This window comes from Curcuma longa, chromosome 21 (genome assembly GCF_044706935.1).
Source record: "Curcuma longa cultivar G26 ecotype Majalengka, Jawa Barat chromosome 21, ITB_CL_G26_1.1, whole genome shotgun sequence".
NCBI classification, from domain to species: domain Eukaryota; kingdom Viridiplantae; phylum Streptophyta; class Magnoliopsida; order Zingiberales; family Zingiberaceae; genus Curcuma; species Curcuma longa.
In genome coordinates this window covers 13,292,335-13,311,046 of record NC_133881.1, presented here as the reverse complement: position 1 = coordinate 13,311,046, position 18,712 = coordinate 13,292,335, and the positions used below count along the sequence as shown (strand labels likewise).

The 18,712-nt window shown below is 38.3% G+C and overlaps 3 protein-coding genes across 4 annotated transcripts; 1 reads left to right on the top strand and 2 right to left on the bottom strand.

Annotated features, from left to right (window-relative positions):
* Nucleotides 1–231: 231 nt before the first annotated feature.
* On the bottom strand, nt 232–7,075 carry LOC141815430 (14-3-3-like protein GF14-C). Its single transcript, XM_074703378.1, has 6 exons — nt 6,976–7,075; nt 6,333–6,769; nt 6,150–6,228; nt 5,576–5,698; nt 504–620; nt 232–422 (listed from the first exon to the last, which is right to left on the bottom strand). Exons 2-6 carry the CDS (start codon nt 6,737–6,739, stop codon nt 363–365), a joined length of 786 nt encoding a protein of 261 aa, XP_074559479.1. The 5' UTR covers nt 6,740–6,769; nt 6,976–7,075; the 3' UTR covers nt 232–362.
* Nucleotides 7,076–7,602: 527 nt separating this feature from the next.
* LOC141814246 (uncharacterized) lies at nt 7,603–8,612 on the top strand. The gene is made up of 3 exons (XM_074702184.1): nt 7,603–8,151; nt 8,220–8,392; nt 8,471–8,612. The coding sequence occupies exons 1-3, from the start codon at nt 7,630–7,632 to the stop codon at nt 8,610–8,612; spliced, it is 837 nt and encodes a 278-aa protein (XP_074558285.1). The 5' UTR covers nt 7,603–7,629.
* A 7,813-nt stretch (nt 8,613–16,425) lies between these two features.
* On the bottom strand, nt 16,426–17,877 carry LOC141815543 (uncharacterized). Of its 2 annotated transcripts, none has more exons than XM_074703493.1 (3): nt 17,413–17,877; nt 16,914–17,320; nt 16,426–16,841 (listed from the first exon to the last, which is right to left on the bottom strand). In XM_074703493.1, exons 1-3 carry the CDS (start codon nt 17,498–17,500, stop codon nt 16,542–16,544), a joined length of 795 nt encoding a protein of 264 aa, XP_074559594.1. In that variant the 5' UTR covers nt 17,501–17,877; the 3' UTR covers nt 16,426–16,541. The 2 variants fall into 2 exon arrangements, with proteins under 2 accessions (XP_074559594.1, XP_074559593.1); XM_074703492.1 differs by having other exon boundaries at nt 16,427–16,841; nt 16,914–17,338.
* Between the last annotated feature and the right edge of the window lie 835 nt (nt 17,878–18,712).

Below are 18,712 nucleotides of genomic sequence, written 5' to 3'. Positions count from 1 at the left end.
ATCAAGGTTATCAACAAGTGGTTTAATCCTCCATTGATGTAGTTAACGGATCAAATGACCTATGTTTGATGAAACAGTCAGATGAAACACTAATAGCTCATGCTAAACATGTTCATTCGGATCAATAGTCCATGAAACTTTTGCCCACCAAATCTGTAGCCAGTCCGTAAACAATCCACTCAGGATCATCATCTTCTTCCTTAGGATCGTTCACTAAAGCAAGCATGTAGATATCACAAATAACAAACACTGAAATAGAAACAAGAATCCATTGGGTAGTATTTGTTGCTTAATGATGCATAAGAAGACGCAACAAGCAGAAGAATTTGTTCTATTAGCATGATAAATTAACTAAACTAAGTTTACTGGCCCTCCCCTGATTCCTTCTTTGTAGCTTCCTTGATTTCATCGGCTCCGTCCTCCTGCCAGTAAAATCCAGTCAGACGATTACCTTGATAGAATGTCAGTATCGTTGTTACACTGATAGAAGAAGGGAGACTGACCGTGATATCAGAAGTCCAGAGTGTTAAGTTGTCTCGAAGAAGCTGCATTATCAAGGTGCTGTCCTTGTATGATTCTTCTCCCAAAGTATCAAGTTCAGAGATAGCCTCATCAAAAGCCTGCAATCCATATTTTCACCAATAAACCAAAAATAAATTATTAGAGAGAAAATAAAAAATGTTGTATAGAATGTCCAAAAAGCCAGCCAAATGGAGATGCTATAAATCATACTAGCTTTATGTAAAAAATTATTGATAACATTATCACAAAAGAGGAGAAAATTGAACAGAAACAATTCTTTAAAGATAAGCACAGAAAACTATAATATCCTTAAACCTTCTACCATCACAAGCTCATGGACCCTTTTCTCACCATTGTTCAGTCAATGATCTATTAATGCACTATATGCTGGGGCCGAATTAGGGTAAGACATGTTGCCTGTTGTACTTTTGAGAATCTGTGAAAGCACTCCTGTAAATTCCAGGGGTGCCTTATTGGAATTTCAAATTAAAGGATCTTTCAGTAAACAAAAAAAAAAGGTTAGTTGCCATGAAATTTCCATGATGCAATTGCTAGCTGCCAACATATGCTATCCCCCTACTCTCCCTCTCTGGATCAGGAGATACCATTACCCGCCAATGCCATCCCCCTACTCTCCATCACTACAGCTCATCGTGACCATGTGGTTTGGCACCAGCAACTTCAGTGTCATCCACTGATAACCCATCCATTCCCCTCCTAATGACCTTCAGACAAACCCCTCCCCCCCCCCAACTCCACTGATAACCCATCCATACTCTTATTTTAATATCTAATTCTATTGATATCTTTTATACTTGGGCTATGAAGCAAGCACACGAACAAAATATGAAAAAAACAAAGATAAGAATGGGTGTACGGAAATACGAGTATAGATAGATAAGAAATGAGATCATTAAAAAGAAAGTCAAAATTACATTCATTGAAAGAAAACTTCCACACATTTAAGATGGAATGGACATGCTCTTAGGCGGCAAATAAATATCTCAGTTAGGCACAAGAAAGGGGAAAACCAAAGAAGACTTAGCTAGTAACAATAAAATATAATAAAATTTATTTAAATATAGATGATAATATAGTAAGAAATCGAGCTCAATGGTATAAGAAGATCTATATAGCCAACCTCATTGAATGAGATAAAGGCTTGGTTGTTATACTATTATTTAACTATATCTTATAGTATTATTGCCATTATTTTGCCCCAATTCTCATTAGAATCTTCCACTCTTTATAAAGCATAATTTTCATTTTAAATTTTCATTATGATAGTTTGATACTTGATTACATCATCAATTCTAATTTAGTTTCGTGTTTATATTTTGTAAATGGCTAGCACGGACCTTTCAGGAATTGTTCATCATTAGAAAATTGACAAGTTAGCCTAAGATCAAATAAATCAAATCCAACTGTCAGTGGATGATGGGCAGGCATATCACAAACTACTCATATTAAATTATATGTGAACAAGTTCGGAGGCCGCCAATCAACTTCAAGACCAAGAAGGGTTAGGGTAATGTAGATGACCCTCAAAACACATGGTACTAGAGCTTCCTCGAATAACATAGGTAAGTCCTACTTAGGAATCTTTTGACTTTTGTGTGTGCCAAGTAGTGAAGAAAGAGTCCAATCTAAGAAATGCGCATACAATAAAGAAAAAAATTGTAAATCTTTTACTGAAATGTCACTTTACCATGTTAAAGCACATTATTATTGTTACCAAAAGTAACATTGTCTTCCACTCTTAGTAGTGTCCTTCACTCACTAAATATATAGTGAAGTTTGATTCACCATTCTCAATAATTTACTCTAGAAGTTTTGTATTTACATCTTCATACAAGAGAACCTTTAAAAATACAATGCAATTGAGAATTATTTTTTTAAAAGAAAACTCATCCTTTTACAACAATTTTTTTAACCATTGCATTAACATTTGATATTTGGTTTAGCAATCTAGTCGTAATTCTCCTTATGTTTGTTTCACAACATAGGATAGATGATAACTTTTTACTATTAGTTTTAAAAATTTAAAATATTCCCAAATTACATCTACCACATATGTGAATATTCATAATGTAACATATGTATATGGCATAACTGATAAAAAAAATCCAATTATATTTGATAATGCATCAAAAAATGATACTATTATAATGAGGTTGAAAGCTAAAACTAGCCCCATACACACGCACACACACATGTATATTCTATTTAGTAACTCTTTGGTGTTATCTACACATTTAACTCTACAGTGAGAAACAAAACTAAAAAACATTGAAGTAATTATATATGTGAGTTATTTTGCACATCTTTACTTTAGATCCTTAAGTTAAAGATTTTGGATTTTATGATATTATTTTTGAACATTATAAAAATATGCAAATTTCCAATGTTTATAAAAAAAAATAGGTACAAAACATTTATTAAATAAGATGTACATATTATACCATGAGAAGTATGATAATACACAAGTGTGTGTGAGATCTAAAACACTATGAACTTCCTGTGGCAGTCGTAGCCTCTCCTCCATATATAGGTCCAGAGATTGAATTAAATTATGAAGTAAATGTGTTAAATATTCTAGCTTTTCTACTTAAATAGGAAATCAAGCAACATTCTAGACAAAGATGACTATGCCCTTACTGCCATGCTACATGATATACTAACAGTTCTAAGTGTCTACACCAGTGCTGGTCTTATTTCGTCACGTGTACTTGAGTATGGGATGAAAAGGGTTGATCAAACAAGAAGATGATGGATGCATTTGCCACAAGGATTGGTTGGATGCAAAAGATTGCCAACAAGATAAAGAACACTCATCATTGGACTTTGACAATCAAGACAATGACCTAGATATTGCAAGACCATATTGATTATCACAAGACCATCTTGATCCCATGCCAAGGTAAGTATATTGAATATTGAACATATGGAACCTGATCATTCCAAATAGTGTACATAAACAGCCAAAAGTACGTCAAAAGGTCAAGTGTGGCCTAAACAATTTAAATATTTCCCTATAGCACAAACCAAGCCAACCAGACCCATGCTCATGTTGGGCCAGGGTCAGGATCAGAAAGGTCATCATGTTTGATTTTTTTTTGTCCATCTAAATGTATATTCTTAAATCAGGAAACATACTTCATTTTCATATATGAGTGGATCTAGAATCCCTCCTATGTGGTTTAACAATGGAATAGCTTCCTCTGTTGAAGATAATAATGATGATAGTAATAATTAGCTCTCACGTAGCCAGTGAAACTGATGCACACAATATAAATCCATTCGGCATTATAATAGTCAAAAACATTGAAAATTATTATCAGCTTTCACTATACAATTTGGTTCAACAGACATTAAAACCCATGTACTTATTTTAGTGGAAAAATATGTACAGTTGGATAACTATAAGACCAATGATAACTTCTCAAGACTTGCTTTTCTTTAATTTTTCTCATTTGTGATTGTGGGCTGAAGAAGCTGACATAATGGTAATGCTGACTAAAGAGTTAGAAACTAGACACAGTAGTCACCTTTGAGAGGCTTCCAAGATGACTAGTGATTTAAGCAAGGCAAGACTGGTTTGAGTTGACCTATCTAGACCTTAATTTGATAAGGTGTTGTAGTCACAGTAACAATTAGTGTTTGTGGTACTCATGCACAAGTATGCATCAATTTACTTTTATTTTCCGGTATACTACTGTAAATCAAAAACCAATTCAAGATCGTTTTCTTTTTATGGTGTTAAAATGTGTTTGCAAAAGTCATATTTGTAAATGACGAAGCTTAGACATTCGTCTGTTTTAGCTACTGCTGAGTTCCAATCTTCCGAACGGTTACTTATACTTGTTTGGTTTCCTACCCAAGAGAAGATTCTGATTCTGCTACTGATTACATGACTTATTGTCGGTTGTTTGTTTGGTAACCATTCATAATTGTAAAACCAGATATGAAATACAAGAGGATAATGTAACAAAAGAACTGGATCTCAAGTTGCAGAAATGTCCATATGTCCATTTTTCAGCTTGATCTTGCCAGGAGAAAAATATGGCACATAACTAGAATGAACTAGGAGGCTGAAGAACTTAATGGCCTTTAGAAAATAGATAACAAGGTGTTACACCAAACCCAAAAATTTGATGATCAGGTATTATATATATAACTTCAAAATCCATCGTACTTTCTTCCTTTGGTATGTGAGAAAAGAGAGGATAACAAATTTCACAAAAATATCAAAAGTTCAAATAATCTCCCCCTTCTCTCACACACACACACATACATGTAAGCCTCTCTCACAAACATCTCCCTCCTACATTCTGCTCTCATTCCCTTCCCCTCTCCCTCACTCTCACCCTCTTCATGTGTTGATGTTTTCCTTGCAATTTTAAATAGATCACCAAAACTTTAAAAAATAAGATAACTTTGATCAAATAAAAAACAATGCAGTTTAATTTGAACCAGTTCAGAATTCATCTTCATCTGAACTCATCATCACTTGAGCTCCAAACTCTTAAACATTATGACTATTTTCCTTAAAGTTGTAGGTTCCCAACTTGATCTCCACAATATTATAAGGAAGAAATAAAGTATAAGTGTATAACTTAAATGTTCATAGTCACAACACTGTTAAACTTTTATGTATTCGTATACAAGAAAAGTGAATAACAAGAATCCATGTATTGCAATTACTTAAGGCTAGCAAAGTAGTGCCAATCCTGCCATTCAACCATATGCATAGGCCATATCATTAATATGACCTGTATTGTTTTGATCATCCAATATTAGTTTTATCTCTCACGCCTACAATTTAATTAATCAACTAGTACCATACATGTTCATATCCAGATTATGCATTATTTTTTTCATTTAGGGAGCTACATTTGCTCATCACCAACAATAAAAAATTTGCTTTATTGCTCTTAGTAACAAAATAGATTCACACATGTTCAAGCAAGCATTACATAGTGTGTCAGGAAAGTAAAGAATGAAGTTTTACTCTCAGATCTACATGAGGGAAAAAATTGATTGAGAGGCAAACCTGCTTTGCAAGGCTGCAAGCACGGTCTGGTGAGTTCACAATCTCATAGTAGAAGACAGAGAAGTTCAGTGCTAGCCCAAGCCTTATAGGATGAGTAGGAGCCAAATCAACTAAAGCACTATCCTGTTATGCATTATAGCTGATGTCAGATAGTTGTAACAGAATTTATAAAAAAAAAATGTCAGAAAGCAGGTAAAGAAGAAATATGATTTAAACATAATGTCACAATGGACGACTGACACATTATGTAGACTCTATGCAGAGATAAGATTTTTCACAGACCAGGGGGTTACTAAAACCAGTTCAATGCAAACCCTAGAAAACGTATAAAAAACACATAAATAGTAGAGAAAAATCTTCCTTTGCACACATATAAAGACACTAAGAAACTATTTACGCAGTCCCAGGGTCAATTACTTGGTTTCCAACAAAAAACAAAAGCTAGTATTTAGTTTCATCAATCCATCCTACCTGAATTTGCATATATTTATTTACCTAAGAATTGGATCAAAACATAACGGAAAGATACAAAGAGCAAATAAGCAACAGGAGCTCAATTTGTAATATTGCATACCTGTGCAGATTTGTATGCCAAAAGAGTGTTTTCAGCTGCTTCTTTCCTCTCTGCTCCAGTCTTGAACTCAGCCAGGTACCTATGCGCATAAACCAAATAAGATAACAAGAAAGAGAGGGGGAGAGAGAGATTAACAAAATTTCAGTACAAAAATATGCAATAAGACGAATGCGCTTATCTAACCTGTGGTAGTCACCCTTCATCTTAAGATAAAAGACCTTGGATTCTGCACTGGTGGCGGAAGGGACGAGGTGGGAATCAAGTAGCTTCAGAATTCCATAGCATATCTTGCTGAGTTCTGCTTCGACCTTGGCTCGATAATTTTTTATCAAAGAAACATGGTCCTCGTTGCCGCGGCTCTCCTCCTTCTGCTCGATGGAGGAGATAATTCGCCAGGACGCCCGACGAGCTCCAATAACATTCTTATAGGCTACTGAGAGGAGGTTGCGCTCCTCGACGGTGAGCTCCTCCCCGTCGATCGTCTTCACCACCTTTTCCATGAACTCTACCATCTCCTCATACCGCTCCGCCTGCTCAGCCAGCTTCGCCAAGTAAACATTCTCCTCGCGAGGCGATTCCACCGGCGACATTTTGCTAGATCTAGACTAAAAATATTTTCCCTGGCAAGCCATCAACACAGATCATCATCAATCAACACAGATCATCAATCAACACAGATCATCATCAACACAGATCATCATCAGCACACAGATGTTTTCCCCAGAAGAATGAAACTTTTCGATGAAGATCTATTGAAATCCACAGCCAAAATTGAAGCCGAAAGCGAGAAGAACACCCTTCGCCGATTAGGGTTCGTCGATCTCACCTTTGCCTTTTCCCTTTGGACGAAGCCCGGCAATCGATCGGATCGGAATCCGACGTTTGTTTTGGGTTATTTTAGGAGTGGGGAGAGATGACTACGAGCGGAGAGACAGCGGTAAATCATACCTTCCAGGTAGAGGTATGTCCCACATAATTGAACCAACGAAAATGCGGGTAGAAAAAGTACGCGTACCGGAAGCAAGGAGAAGACAGCGGAGAGCGCATGCCTAGCTGACAAACTTCCGCCAGCCCGCGTCGTGCGATCGAAATCCCCTGTCTTTCCTCAATCACGAAACAGGATCATCTCCGCCAAACCGACCTGCCAAGTGGCACTTCATCCAACCGTCCGCCAGCCCAAATGCTATATTTAGCTTTGCATCGGATTCACTATTACGCTCGATTCCGTTTTCCCTTTTAGAACTCTCGAATCGTCCGTTTAGCATTCCAGAAAGTCCACGTGTCTGTATTTATGCGGCATGGTAGAATTTAACTTGCTGGAAACTAAAGCAGGCGATCCGGTTGACTATTTATTGGCACGTTGCCGTCGGTCCACCCGTCTAACGGACGGTGGGGATCTCTTGTCTTGCTCGGCATCCAGGGCTTTATATAGCCGGTCGCCGCCTCGATCTCCGTCGGTCGCTTTGCCCGGAGGCGAACAATGCTCCTCCGCAGCACTTCTACGCCTTTGCTCAGCTCGCCATGGTCTCCGGTCCCGGCGCATGACTTAGCCGGCGGGGCCGGGTCGGCGGAGCTACAAGTGCGCCACCAGCTGCCGCGGGCGCGCTCGACGACCCACTTCGCGTCCTGCTTCTCCGCCTCAGCGCGGCCCCTCTCCCGGTGCCGCTCCGTGGAGGAGCGCGAGGTGTTCGAGGCAATTTCCAAGGGCCGGTCCTCGTCTTGCGCCTCCCCTGCCTCGCCGCTCGGCCGGGTCCTGACCAGCTCGGGATTGGACCAGGGCCGCCTCACTGTCGCCTCGCCCAAGACTGGAGGGCGTCCCACCTTGTTCGAAGTGGGCGACGGAGGATCCGGCGGCGAATTCGGCGGACGCGGGACGGGGAGAGGAGGAGGAGGAGGAAATGACTGCGGTAGCGACGCCATGGATGCGTACTACACGCAGATGATCAAAACGGACCCGGGAAACTCTCTTCTCCTGGGGAATTACGCCAGGTACTTGAAAGAGGTGAGCGCCATTTTCATACAATATCTCGATCTTACTAGTCAACTAATCCTCGATCTCCATTAACGTAGGTCCGAGGTGACATTGATAAAGCTAAGGAACAGTGCGAGCGAGCGATTCTGGTGAACCCAAGCAACCCCGAGGTACTCACCATGTATGCGAACTTGGTGTGGGAGGGCAACCACGATGCTCCCCGAGCCGAGAGCTACTTCGATCGAGCCATGAAGGCTGCTCCCGATGACTGGTAATTAACAGCAAATCGCATCGAAACAAGGAATATAATTAACAAGGGCTGTTATCGACTGATTATGATTAACTGCAGCTACACAGTCGCTTCTTATGCCAAGTTTTTGTGGGATGCTGAAGAGGAAGAAGACGAGGAGGGAGGAGTTAGGGAAGGCAGGGACGACGACCAGGCTTGGTTTTTCCAAGGAGGAGCTCGCGAACGGATTGCTGTCGCTTAAGAAGTCACTTCTCACTTCTTCTGTCTCATAAGTATTAATTATTGCCAATGAAGCGTTACTGATTCATGTTTCCTTACGATAAAACATTATATATGTTACCGTGGACACAATTTTTTTATTACTGAATTACTAATTAATGTGAATGACAATTGATAATTTTTGGTATATGGAGTTACTATTGGTCTGACTTCTCAATCAACCGGTCACACTGGCGGAGCCAACTCGGGTAATTTATCCGGACTGATTCCAAACTATCCGGGTTATTCTCTTCATTTATTCAAATTTATCTTTCTTTTACCTATAAATCCAAAAAAAAAAAAATCTTCTTTAATGGTATTGGCCCCCGGGCTATAGCTCGGGTATCTCTCAAAGTGACTCTGCCCTTGGTCACATTTCTTTCTCGAGCACTTCTAATTCGTCAATTTGCTCACTTGATTATTCGATCTTCATCTTATAATTTTCTACTAGTACCAAGGATACTATAGTACCGGAGATGATATAGTACTGCTAGTGGGGTAGGAGGAAATCCAATAAATTTAAAAAATTAATTTAACATAAAATATATAATAAAAATCATATATTAATTTTATATACTTTTACAATAATACTTTTCAACCTTTCATATTTTGAAAATATTAAATAATAATTTTATTATCAATTGATACTAAATAACTAAAATTTTTAAGAATTATAACCATTCATGTAGGTTGATTTTTACAATCTTAAAAGTTAAATATATACTAAAATTTTTAAAAATTATAAACATTAATGTAGGTTGATTTCGAATTTAAGCAGTTGAAAAATAAACTTAAATTCAAAATTTTCAACTCACCTTTTGTTCTAGTTGGAACAACGGTCCGTCAATCCTTGAAATTATTTTCTTTAACACCTAGAAAAGAACATAACACAACTAAATTAATCAATCAAAATTTAAAAATTAACCTTAAATGTCTAAAAATCAAATCAACAATCTAAAAGTGAACAGGAGTTCCATTTTACTCATCGCACACCACAACCTCCGAAATCGTACTCTAGGTACTGAAACTAAATTTAAACTTCCTCAAATCATGATTTTTGACCATAAAAACCCATGTCAACAAGAAGAAATGCATTACACAACTCTGGTGAGAGAAGAGGGTTGATGGCTCATTCTAAGTCATGATATTTCCCCATAAAAGTGATACTAATATGGATAGCTTAAGTCGAGTGCTTTCCAAATATATGATTAACTTTAATTTTTCGACAATGAACTGTGGTGAATTGGCCAGTCAAAATGGCGATAACACTACAAAAAAAATACTGATTTAGCAATGAAAATTTGCAACGAAAAAAATTCGTTGCAAAATTGCAACTAATTTTTCAACGAAATACAGATTTGTCGCAAATTTGTGTCGAAATTAACAATGAAAAATAATCCATTGCAGAATTAGCAACAAATTATTTTCGTCGCAAAATTCGTTGTAAAAAATATTTTCGTTGCAAAAGTCATCGAAAAATTTCCAACGAATAACAAGTTTGTCGCAGATTAGCAACAAAAAAACTGTTCGTCGCAAAATATAACAATATTGGAGACGAATATTTAATTTGTCGCCAATCGGCGACGAATTACTTTTCGTCGCCGATTGGCGACGAACAAATTTGTCGCCGATTGACGACGAATCATAGTTCGTCGCCGATGGCGACGAAAAATAATCGTCGCCAATCGGCGATGAATTTGTTCGTCGCCAATTGGCGACGAAAAGTAATTCGTCGCCGATTGGCGACGATTTTGGCGACGAAAATAAATTCGTCGCCAAATTTGACTATTTTTTGCCTCCAAACCGATCATTCATTATGAATCCAATATATATCTTAATTTATAACTGACACTTAATGGAATAACACATACACACATGGACAATCTTTTTCTTTTACAATGTCGTACCAGATTTGATTATTTGTTGTTTCTGAAGAGATTGGGGTCAGTCGAGTGCTACAATCCAAGAAATGACGTATTGACACATCTTAGCCTATTTTGCTATATAAGATAGGAAATCTAACTAGTTATATACTGAATGGTATATACGATATTAGTAGAGGAGATGATAGCCAAGATTCGTTAAAAAATAAAGGAAAATGCATTTTAGACATGATTGGGTAGCTTAGTTGACATTTGGAAACAAATTAAATTTCGTCACCAAATTCGTCGCTATTTGGCAACGAAATAGCATTTTCGTTGCAGATTGGCGACCAAAAAACTTTTCGTTGCCAATTGGCAACAAATTTGGCGACGAAAATAAATTCGTCGCCAAAATAACATGCAAATAGAAAATGGTTTGCATGGCCAAGGCTTAATCACGTCACCACCACACACATCTTCACTGCCCTGTCCTGCTGCCTCCCATTTGCTCAGTACCTGCTAACGGGATCTGCAAGATAAGGAAGGTATCTATAAGCATAAAGCTTAGTAAGTTCCTTTCCTACTCACAAAATCCATTCGTTACATAACATCATACATTAAAGCATAAAAGCATATCAACATTTCCTAACATGCATAAGCAATCATTGGACATTCACATCATATATAAGCATGAAATTCATTTCCTTTTGAAAACATTTAAACATAATCATCAACATCTTTGGGGATCCCTGGCTTGTACCCATTCATTTCTTTTGCGCGCACATACCAAGTAGTACGAGGTAGCTAATCCCGACTACACGGTTTACTAGGTCTTGACCTAGGGGCAACTTTTGGAGCCCATCCCTGGAATCCCTTTCGGGTTCCGGTACAAGCCATTCATTCAAAGTAAAATACTTTTATACATTCCTTTCCATCATAGTATGAATGTTCCATGCATCTTTCTTTTCTTTATAATGAACATTCACGTCATTCAATCCATAACATTTGTCATAACATAGTGGTTAATAACGTTTAAACCTTAACTTTAGGTTTGATTATACTTTCTTCATAAAACATGACATTATTAACCCTAAACCGACCAAACATTGGACCAATAACCCTCCAATCGATCAGAAGGTCGATTGATAGGTCTTGAATCGATCTAGGGTCGATTTGGTTCAAGAGTTTCATCACAGAGGCCTCTGTAATCGATCACATGGTCGATTACAGGGGTTTAATCGATCAGAAGATCGATTGCTTTAATTCGGAGTTCACAGTAGGCTTGGTAATCGATCAACCGATCGATTACAGCCTCGTAATCGATCAGCCGATCGATTACAGCCTCTTAATCGATCGGGTGATCGATTAAGAGTCGCGGATTCCGTTTCTCTTTAAAGCGTGTAATCGATCAGGCGATCGATTACACCCTCTGGTAATCGACCAACGAGTCGATTACCAGGGTTTCTGCTCTCGGTTTCTCGGATTTCTAAGTTCTGTCTAACTTAACTAACATGATATCGAGTTTTTCTTTAACATTAACTACTCATACGATATCCTTGAATCTTGTTAAACTAACATATGATCATACGGTAACAATCTAATTAACTACACATACTGTAAATCTTAACAAAACATTAACCATGCAAGGACATATACTCGTTACTGATTTCACGATTTAACAGATACATACATAAAGAACAAACTTAACAGATACATACATGAAGAACAAACTGATAAGCAATATATATACAGTAACCAAACGTAACACAGGTTATAACTCTAAGCAGATTATAAACATGCAAATCCAAAAGCTTTTAACACGAATTATAACTCCAGTTTTTGCATCTCAGTTCATGGAAAACATCATAGCATACGTTAACTATCATCTTGCAGGTGAGGGGAACTTACTGTAATTTCCGAAGTTCCTAAAGGTTATGCTACGGAGTCTTCTCCTTAACCTCTCTTCCTTCGCAACTCTGGTTGAGAGTCTCGAAAGCCTTCGGCGGCCAGAGAAGAAGAACACCGACAGCCAGAGAAGAAGGAAACAGGACGAAGGGAAAAACTTGTTTCGGCCAAGGAGCAGGGTTTATAAAGAGAAGGGATCAGTTATCGAGATCTCTTAACTGCCCACAAACCCACGATGCCATCCCACTAATGCCTCTCCGTTGGGTTTAATGAGATTTCATTAACCCTCAGGTTTAACAAGCGTTTCCCTTACCCTTTTAACATGAATTCATTGCTATCTCATATGGTTAACTTGGCTTGCTTCATATTGGAGGTCCAAGGGTCAATCCCTGGCACCTCCACATTTCTTTCCTTTTTCTTCTTTTCTTTAGCAAAAGCCCTTTAACCCCATACAAGAAATATTTTAGGCCATTTCTTTTTGCCTAAATGTTTATTCATTTTTATCATTAATAATTCTATCATTTACATAGCCATTTATCCAGAATTTATTGAAGGAAAATTCGGGTATTACATCTGGTAACCAAGTAAGAAGTATGGGGTGGGGTGGATCTATTAGTACCGATGGAATCAAAATATCTTCACAATTGTATGATATTGTCCACTTTGGGCCTAAGTCCTCATGGCTTTGTTCTTGGGCTCTTCCCAAAAGGTCTTATACCAATGGAGATACTTTCTATCCTTTTAACTCCATGATCTTTTCCATGTACTTTAGATGTGGGACTATGTTTGCACCCTTGCAACCCAATAATCCCCCCTCAAACAAAGGACCACAGGCCCCTTTCAACGTCATTTTTTGATGTCTGAATCCTCGATCCACCAGGACTTTTTGCCTCTCGGTCCATCCGACCTACTAGGACTTTCCATCTAGTCGCAACTAGAACTTTTTACCCCTCGGTCCATCCGACCTACTAGGACTTTCCACCTAGTCACAACTAGAACTTTTTGCCCCTCGGTCCACCTGACCTACTAGGACTTCTCACCTGGTGTCTGGTCCTCTTGATTCAGACACGGGAGCACCCACTTCCTTTGTTTAAGGTTCAAACCACATGGTTAGATCTGGATCATGACTTATCCGACGATTAGTCCGGTGAAGAGTGGTCTCGCTTTGATACCACTTGTTAGTACCGATGGTATCAAAATATCTCCACAATGGTATGATATTGTCCATTTTGGGCCTAAGCCCTCATGACTTTATTCTTGGGCTCTTCCCAAAAGGTCTCATATCAATGGAGATATTTTCCATCCTTTTAACCTCATGATCTTTTTCATGTACTTTAGATGTGAGACTATGTTTGCAACCTTGCAACCCAACAGGATCAACCCATCATCTTGGATCTTGGTAAGTTAAAAAAAATCTTCAATCTAATCCAATTTTTACACTTGTGTTGCAGATTAGGTGGATTAAATTTACGAGTATATATATATATATATATATATATATATATATATATATATATATAGAGAGAGAGAGAGAGAGAGAGAGAGAGAGAGAGAGAGACGCTATCCTGGGCGCCTCCTCCCTGAGCGCCTGTGCGCGACACCGTCCATTTCGATCGCGCGCCAATCTGAACCGTCCATTTTTGGGAATGTCTTCGCCGAACCCGTTGCTATTCCCGCCGGCATCGCGACGCCGTCCGACCATCGACGGCCGCCGGACTAGGCCCGATGGACGGCCAACTCACCGACGGTCTGGATGGGCCCGGATTCCGGCCCCGATTCGACCGGCGGCGGCCGGAATCTCGGCCGAAATCGCCGCCAGAATCGGGCGGCCGATTCCGGCCAAAATTCGGCCGGCCGCCGGCCAAGTCACGGGAAGGCCGCCGGTCCTTCCCGTGACTTGTCCGGCCCCGATTCGGCCGGCGGCCGGCCGAATTTTGGCCGGAATCGGCCGCCCGATTCTGGCGGCGATTTCGGCCGAGATTCCGGCCGCCGCCGGCCAAATCGAGGCCGGAATCCGGACCCATCCGGACCGCCGGTGAGTTGGCCGTCCATTGGGTCCGGTCCGGCGGCCATCGGTGGCCGGACGGCGTCGCGATGCCGGCGGGAACGGCGATGTGTCGGAGGAGACGCTCACGGGTCGCGTAAGGAGAGGCGCCCAGGATAGCATTCTCGTATATATATATATATATATATATATATATATATATATATATATATATATATATATATATATATATATATATATATATATATATATATATATATATATATATATATATATATAATATTAAAAATTTTAAATTTGATTATGGATTAGGTGGGTTAAATCCACGAGCCTATTAATTTTTTCACTTTTATTTTAAATTAAAAAAAATTCTCAATTCACGGGCCAACTTAAGTCCATTGCGTATCAACCCACACGGATAGTAGGCTTAGACGAGCCAATCCACCTGGATTCACTTTGAAATAGATTGATAAAATATCGATCCAACTCAAAATTATTTAAGAGACTGATCAATTTTACCAGCTTAACTCAAGTTGACGACGCTACGTCCAATATTAAGTTTGTGTGTGTGTTTGTCTTTTCATTTTGTCTAAAGTTTTTGTTCATAAATTAATTAAGTGACCGATGAATACGTGCTTGCACAGCTTGAGTGCCGTAGGTGAACTCTTCTTGAATTGATATAGATGCATGGCCTCTTTGCTTTTCTTTTTTTCTTTTTTCTTTTTTCTTTTTTCTTTTTCTTTTCATTGTGATATATAATAGGTTTATAAAAGAAAAGGAAGTGTGTGTTATGGATGTTATCAAAAAAATTTCTCTTTTTTTCTTTTTTACCTTTTGCAAATTAATGACTTTAGTGTGGGACTAACAAAAGTGAGTTCAAATTCTACGAATGGGGCGATATCCTTTATATCCTCAAATAAATTAATCAAAAATTCACTTATCTAAATTTATCTACTTTTTAAAATATCTAAATATTGAAAATATTAAAAGACACTCTAGAATTATTATTGTTTTATTCTTAATTATCCGGTCCCTTTAATTATTAAATTCGTCAACTTATTTAGTGCATGCAAGAAATAATATGATACGCTTATATGATAGCTTACTATTTTTTTATTATTCAATTTTGGCTGAATTAAGGATCACTATACATAGATTTACACACAATTAATTAATAATTTTTAAAACAAGAATTAAAATAGTGGAGGAAAAATAAGATTATTAATGTGTAAATATGTTCGTGTGTAACGTTGAGATTACAATCAAAATTTCACGTTAGAAATGTACGAAGAAAATTATAAATTTATAACATGAAAGATATCTTCATTGGTATTATGTCTTTTGGATAAAATCCAAAAGTAAAATTATAAGGGTTTAGATTTAAAGTGAATAATATTATACCATTATGAACATATGTTGATTCTATCAGTATTATTAATAATTGGTATCAGAGTCATGATCTATATAGAATCACGTAGAGAATCTCAAGCAAAAAAAGAGGAGGTAGGAGAGGTCCAGACAATGAAGATAATGATAAGGGACTCGTAGTAAAATCTATGATAAACTCTAGAGATAAATAAGTCCTCATAGAACAGATGAATCGGATAAGTAGAAAATCTCAGCAAAAAATAATGGAGGTAGGAGAGTTCTAGACCATGGAGATAATGATAAGGAGGCTCCTAGCTAGTAAAACTCATGATAAATTCTCGATGAAATTAAGTCTTAATAAATCAGTTGGATCAGATAGTAGATGATAGGGAAGGCTCAAACTATTAGGATAATGACAAAGGAGGTCCGACCCAAATCGGATACTGAACGGTAGGGGAGGTGGACCATGAGGATCTAAGCCATTTGTCAACGAAAAAAACAAGGAAGAATAATAAAGAGCAGACATGCAGAACTTCACTGTACTGCTTCAGATTCTCTAACACAGTCACAAAGAATAGCTAGCTAGAGTAGTAGAGTGGAATACTTGCAACAATTAATTATCCATGGAATCGGATAAATTTGCATGCACGGAAGAACAGCTAGCAAACTCTAAACGTAAGAAATTATATTATTGAGCTCAGAATTAATCAAGTTCCAGACCATAGAAATAGAATAGAAGAGAAAGAAGAAGAACTATATATTGTTGTGATGACTACCAAAGCAGTCCATAGCCGCCACATGAGTTGTTATCCTCAACACTCAAGTACTCGTAGCCACTAGCATCGTCGACGACCTCACCGATCTGCGACCGATCGGAGTTGTCGACGACGTTGTCGTCGAGTCCCAAGGCATTCGATGAGCCGGCGAGCTCCATCAGCATGGAGTTATATCCCTCTTCATCAACACGAGGAGTGCTGTTGGCAGAGCTCATGATGATATTGTTAATGTCTTCTCGCTTGCTGTATGCCATGGTCCTCTCCTTTAGGAGGAGCTTTTTCGTGAGGGAAAGAACCTGATCATTCATCAGATTATTGAGAGGAATAATAATTTCTTATATATATAGTTTAATTAATTTGATCTTCACCTCTGCTTCCAGTTCTTCCTTTTCCTTGATCAGGCACTCGCGATCAACCTTGAGACTCTCGTAGATAGACCTCAAGGCCTCGTAGTCCTTCTCCAACTGCTTCGTCTTCCACCGCGCGCGCCGGTTCTGGAACCATACCGCGATCTGCCTGGGCTTCAGTCCGAGACCCTTTGCGAGCTGAGCTTTCCTTTGGGGCTCGAGTTTGTCGCCCAGCTCGAAGCTGTCCTCGAGCAGTCGAACCTGATCCCTCGTCAGCCGCCGCTTGCTTTCGTGGCGGCGGAGGGAGTCATCTGAGTCATCGTCCCCGATGCGGTCCAACTCGACGGGCTTGAACAACGGCCGCCTGTCGAAAACGTTCGTCGGAGCTCGGCCTTCCAAGGCCGCAAGCGACCATGAGGCTGGCTGAACTTGATTTGTCGCAGAAACTTTATGAATCAAAAGAACAAGAAAGATTAAAGAAGAAACTAACAAAGAAGATTTTTTTTCTAAAAAAAAATACCTGGAAAGTGTGCTCCAGCGTACATCCCCTGGTTCTGCAGCAGAACTGTTAAGTTTGAGCTCTCAATCAGAAGCTTCCTTTCCTCCATTCTTTCTTCTCCTCCTTTTTTTTTCCCCCGCAAAAACACCAATCAAAAACTTCTTTTTTGTTTAATTTTTTGTTAAGAAAAGGAAAACAATCTCTTGTTTATAAGGGAAACATCTCCTCCGGAAGGTTAATTAAAAAGCAACTTGTGGCGGAAGAAGCTGGTGATCATCACCATATCCTTCGCTACGACTCGCAGATTGGGAGAAATCAAGCTTAATTAAGGAAGAGGCTAAAACGAAACAAAACAGGGTAGAGTAAGAGATCGATCGGCTTTATACTCGTGTGTGTCTTTGCTTGCTTTCTTCAACTTCTACTTCTCTGTTCTCTCTCTGGTAAGGAGTGAGGTCTGAGGATTTATATAGAGAACAAGGAAGAGAAGTTGGTGTGTGCTTTGTCGAGCAACAGGAGCACGTCAACTTTCTTTTGCAGCTAGCCATGATTTTTTTTCCTAACAAGTTTAATTTCCATAATGAATCTTGCGAGAGAACGAACGTACATAAAAGACAAACAAGTTTTTTCTATAAATATTATTATTAGAATAGATTTAGGAGAGGAATATTCAACCACATGCAAATCGAGACTATTCAATCGTTAGAATGGCAGTAATGCTGTGTACCAACGATTCCTCTGTCTCTGTCGCATATCGCGGGAGATATTAACAAATATCTCACATATGAGGCGAAGCAGAGTCTAAATTGAAGTTTTGAGATTATGATATTATCTACTTATTTAAATTTTAATGATTTTATTGAAAAAATTTCTTATGGATATCTTCGATCTTTATAAATCAATGATTATTTCTAATATTAGACTTTAATTGTAATCTTAATAATCCTTCTTTCAAATCGAGATCAATTTGACGTTTGATCTCTTGATTCATCATGTCTTCCTTATCTAGACGTCTGATCCTCTTGATCCGTCAAAACTATTTAATATCCACTCCAACTGACCTCCTGAGGCTTATCTATTTTGAAAGTTTATCATGGATTTTATTAAGAACTCCCTTTATTATCCTTATGGTGAAGACCTCCTCTATTTCTTTCATTTTTTTTGAAATTCTCCACGTAATTCTATATAAATCATGATTCTGATATCAATTGTTATGATCGATATCACACATTTTGGACCCATACCTCTACCGTTTTATTTTTAAAATAAATTAATAATATTGACTATTATATTTTAATTTCTGAATATTCATAATGGACCACTT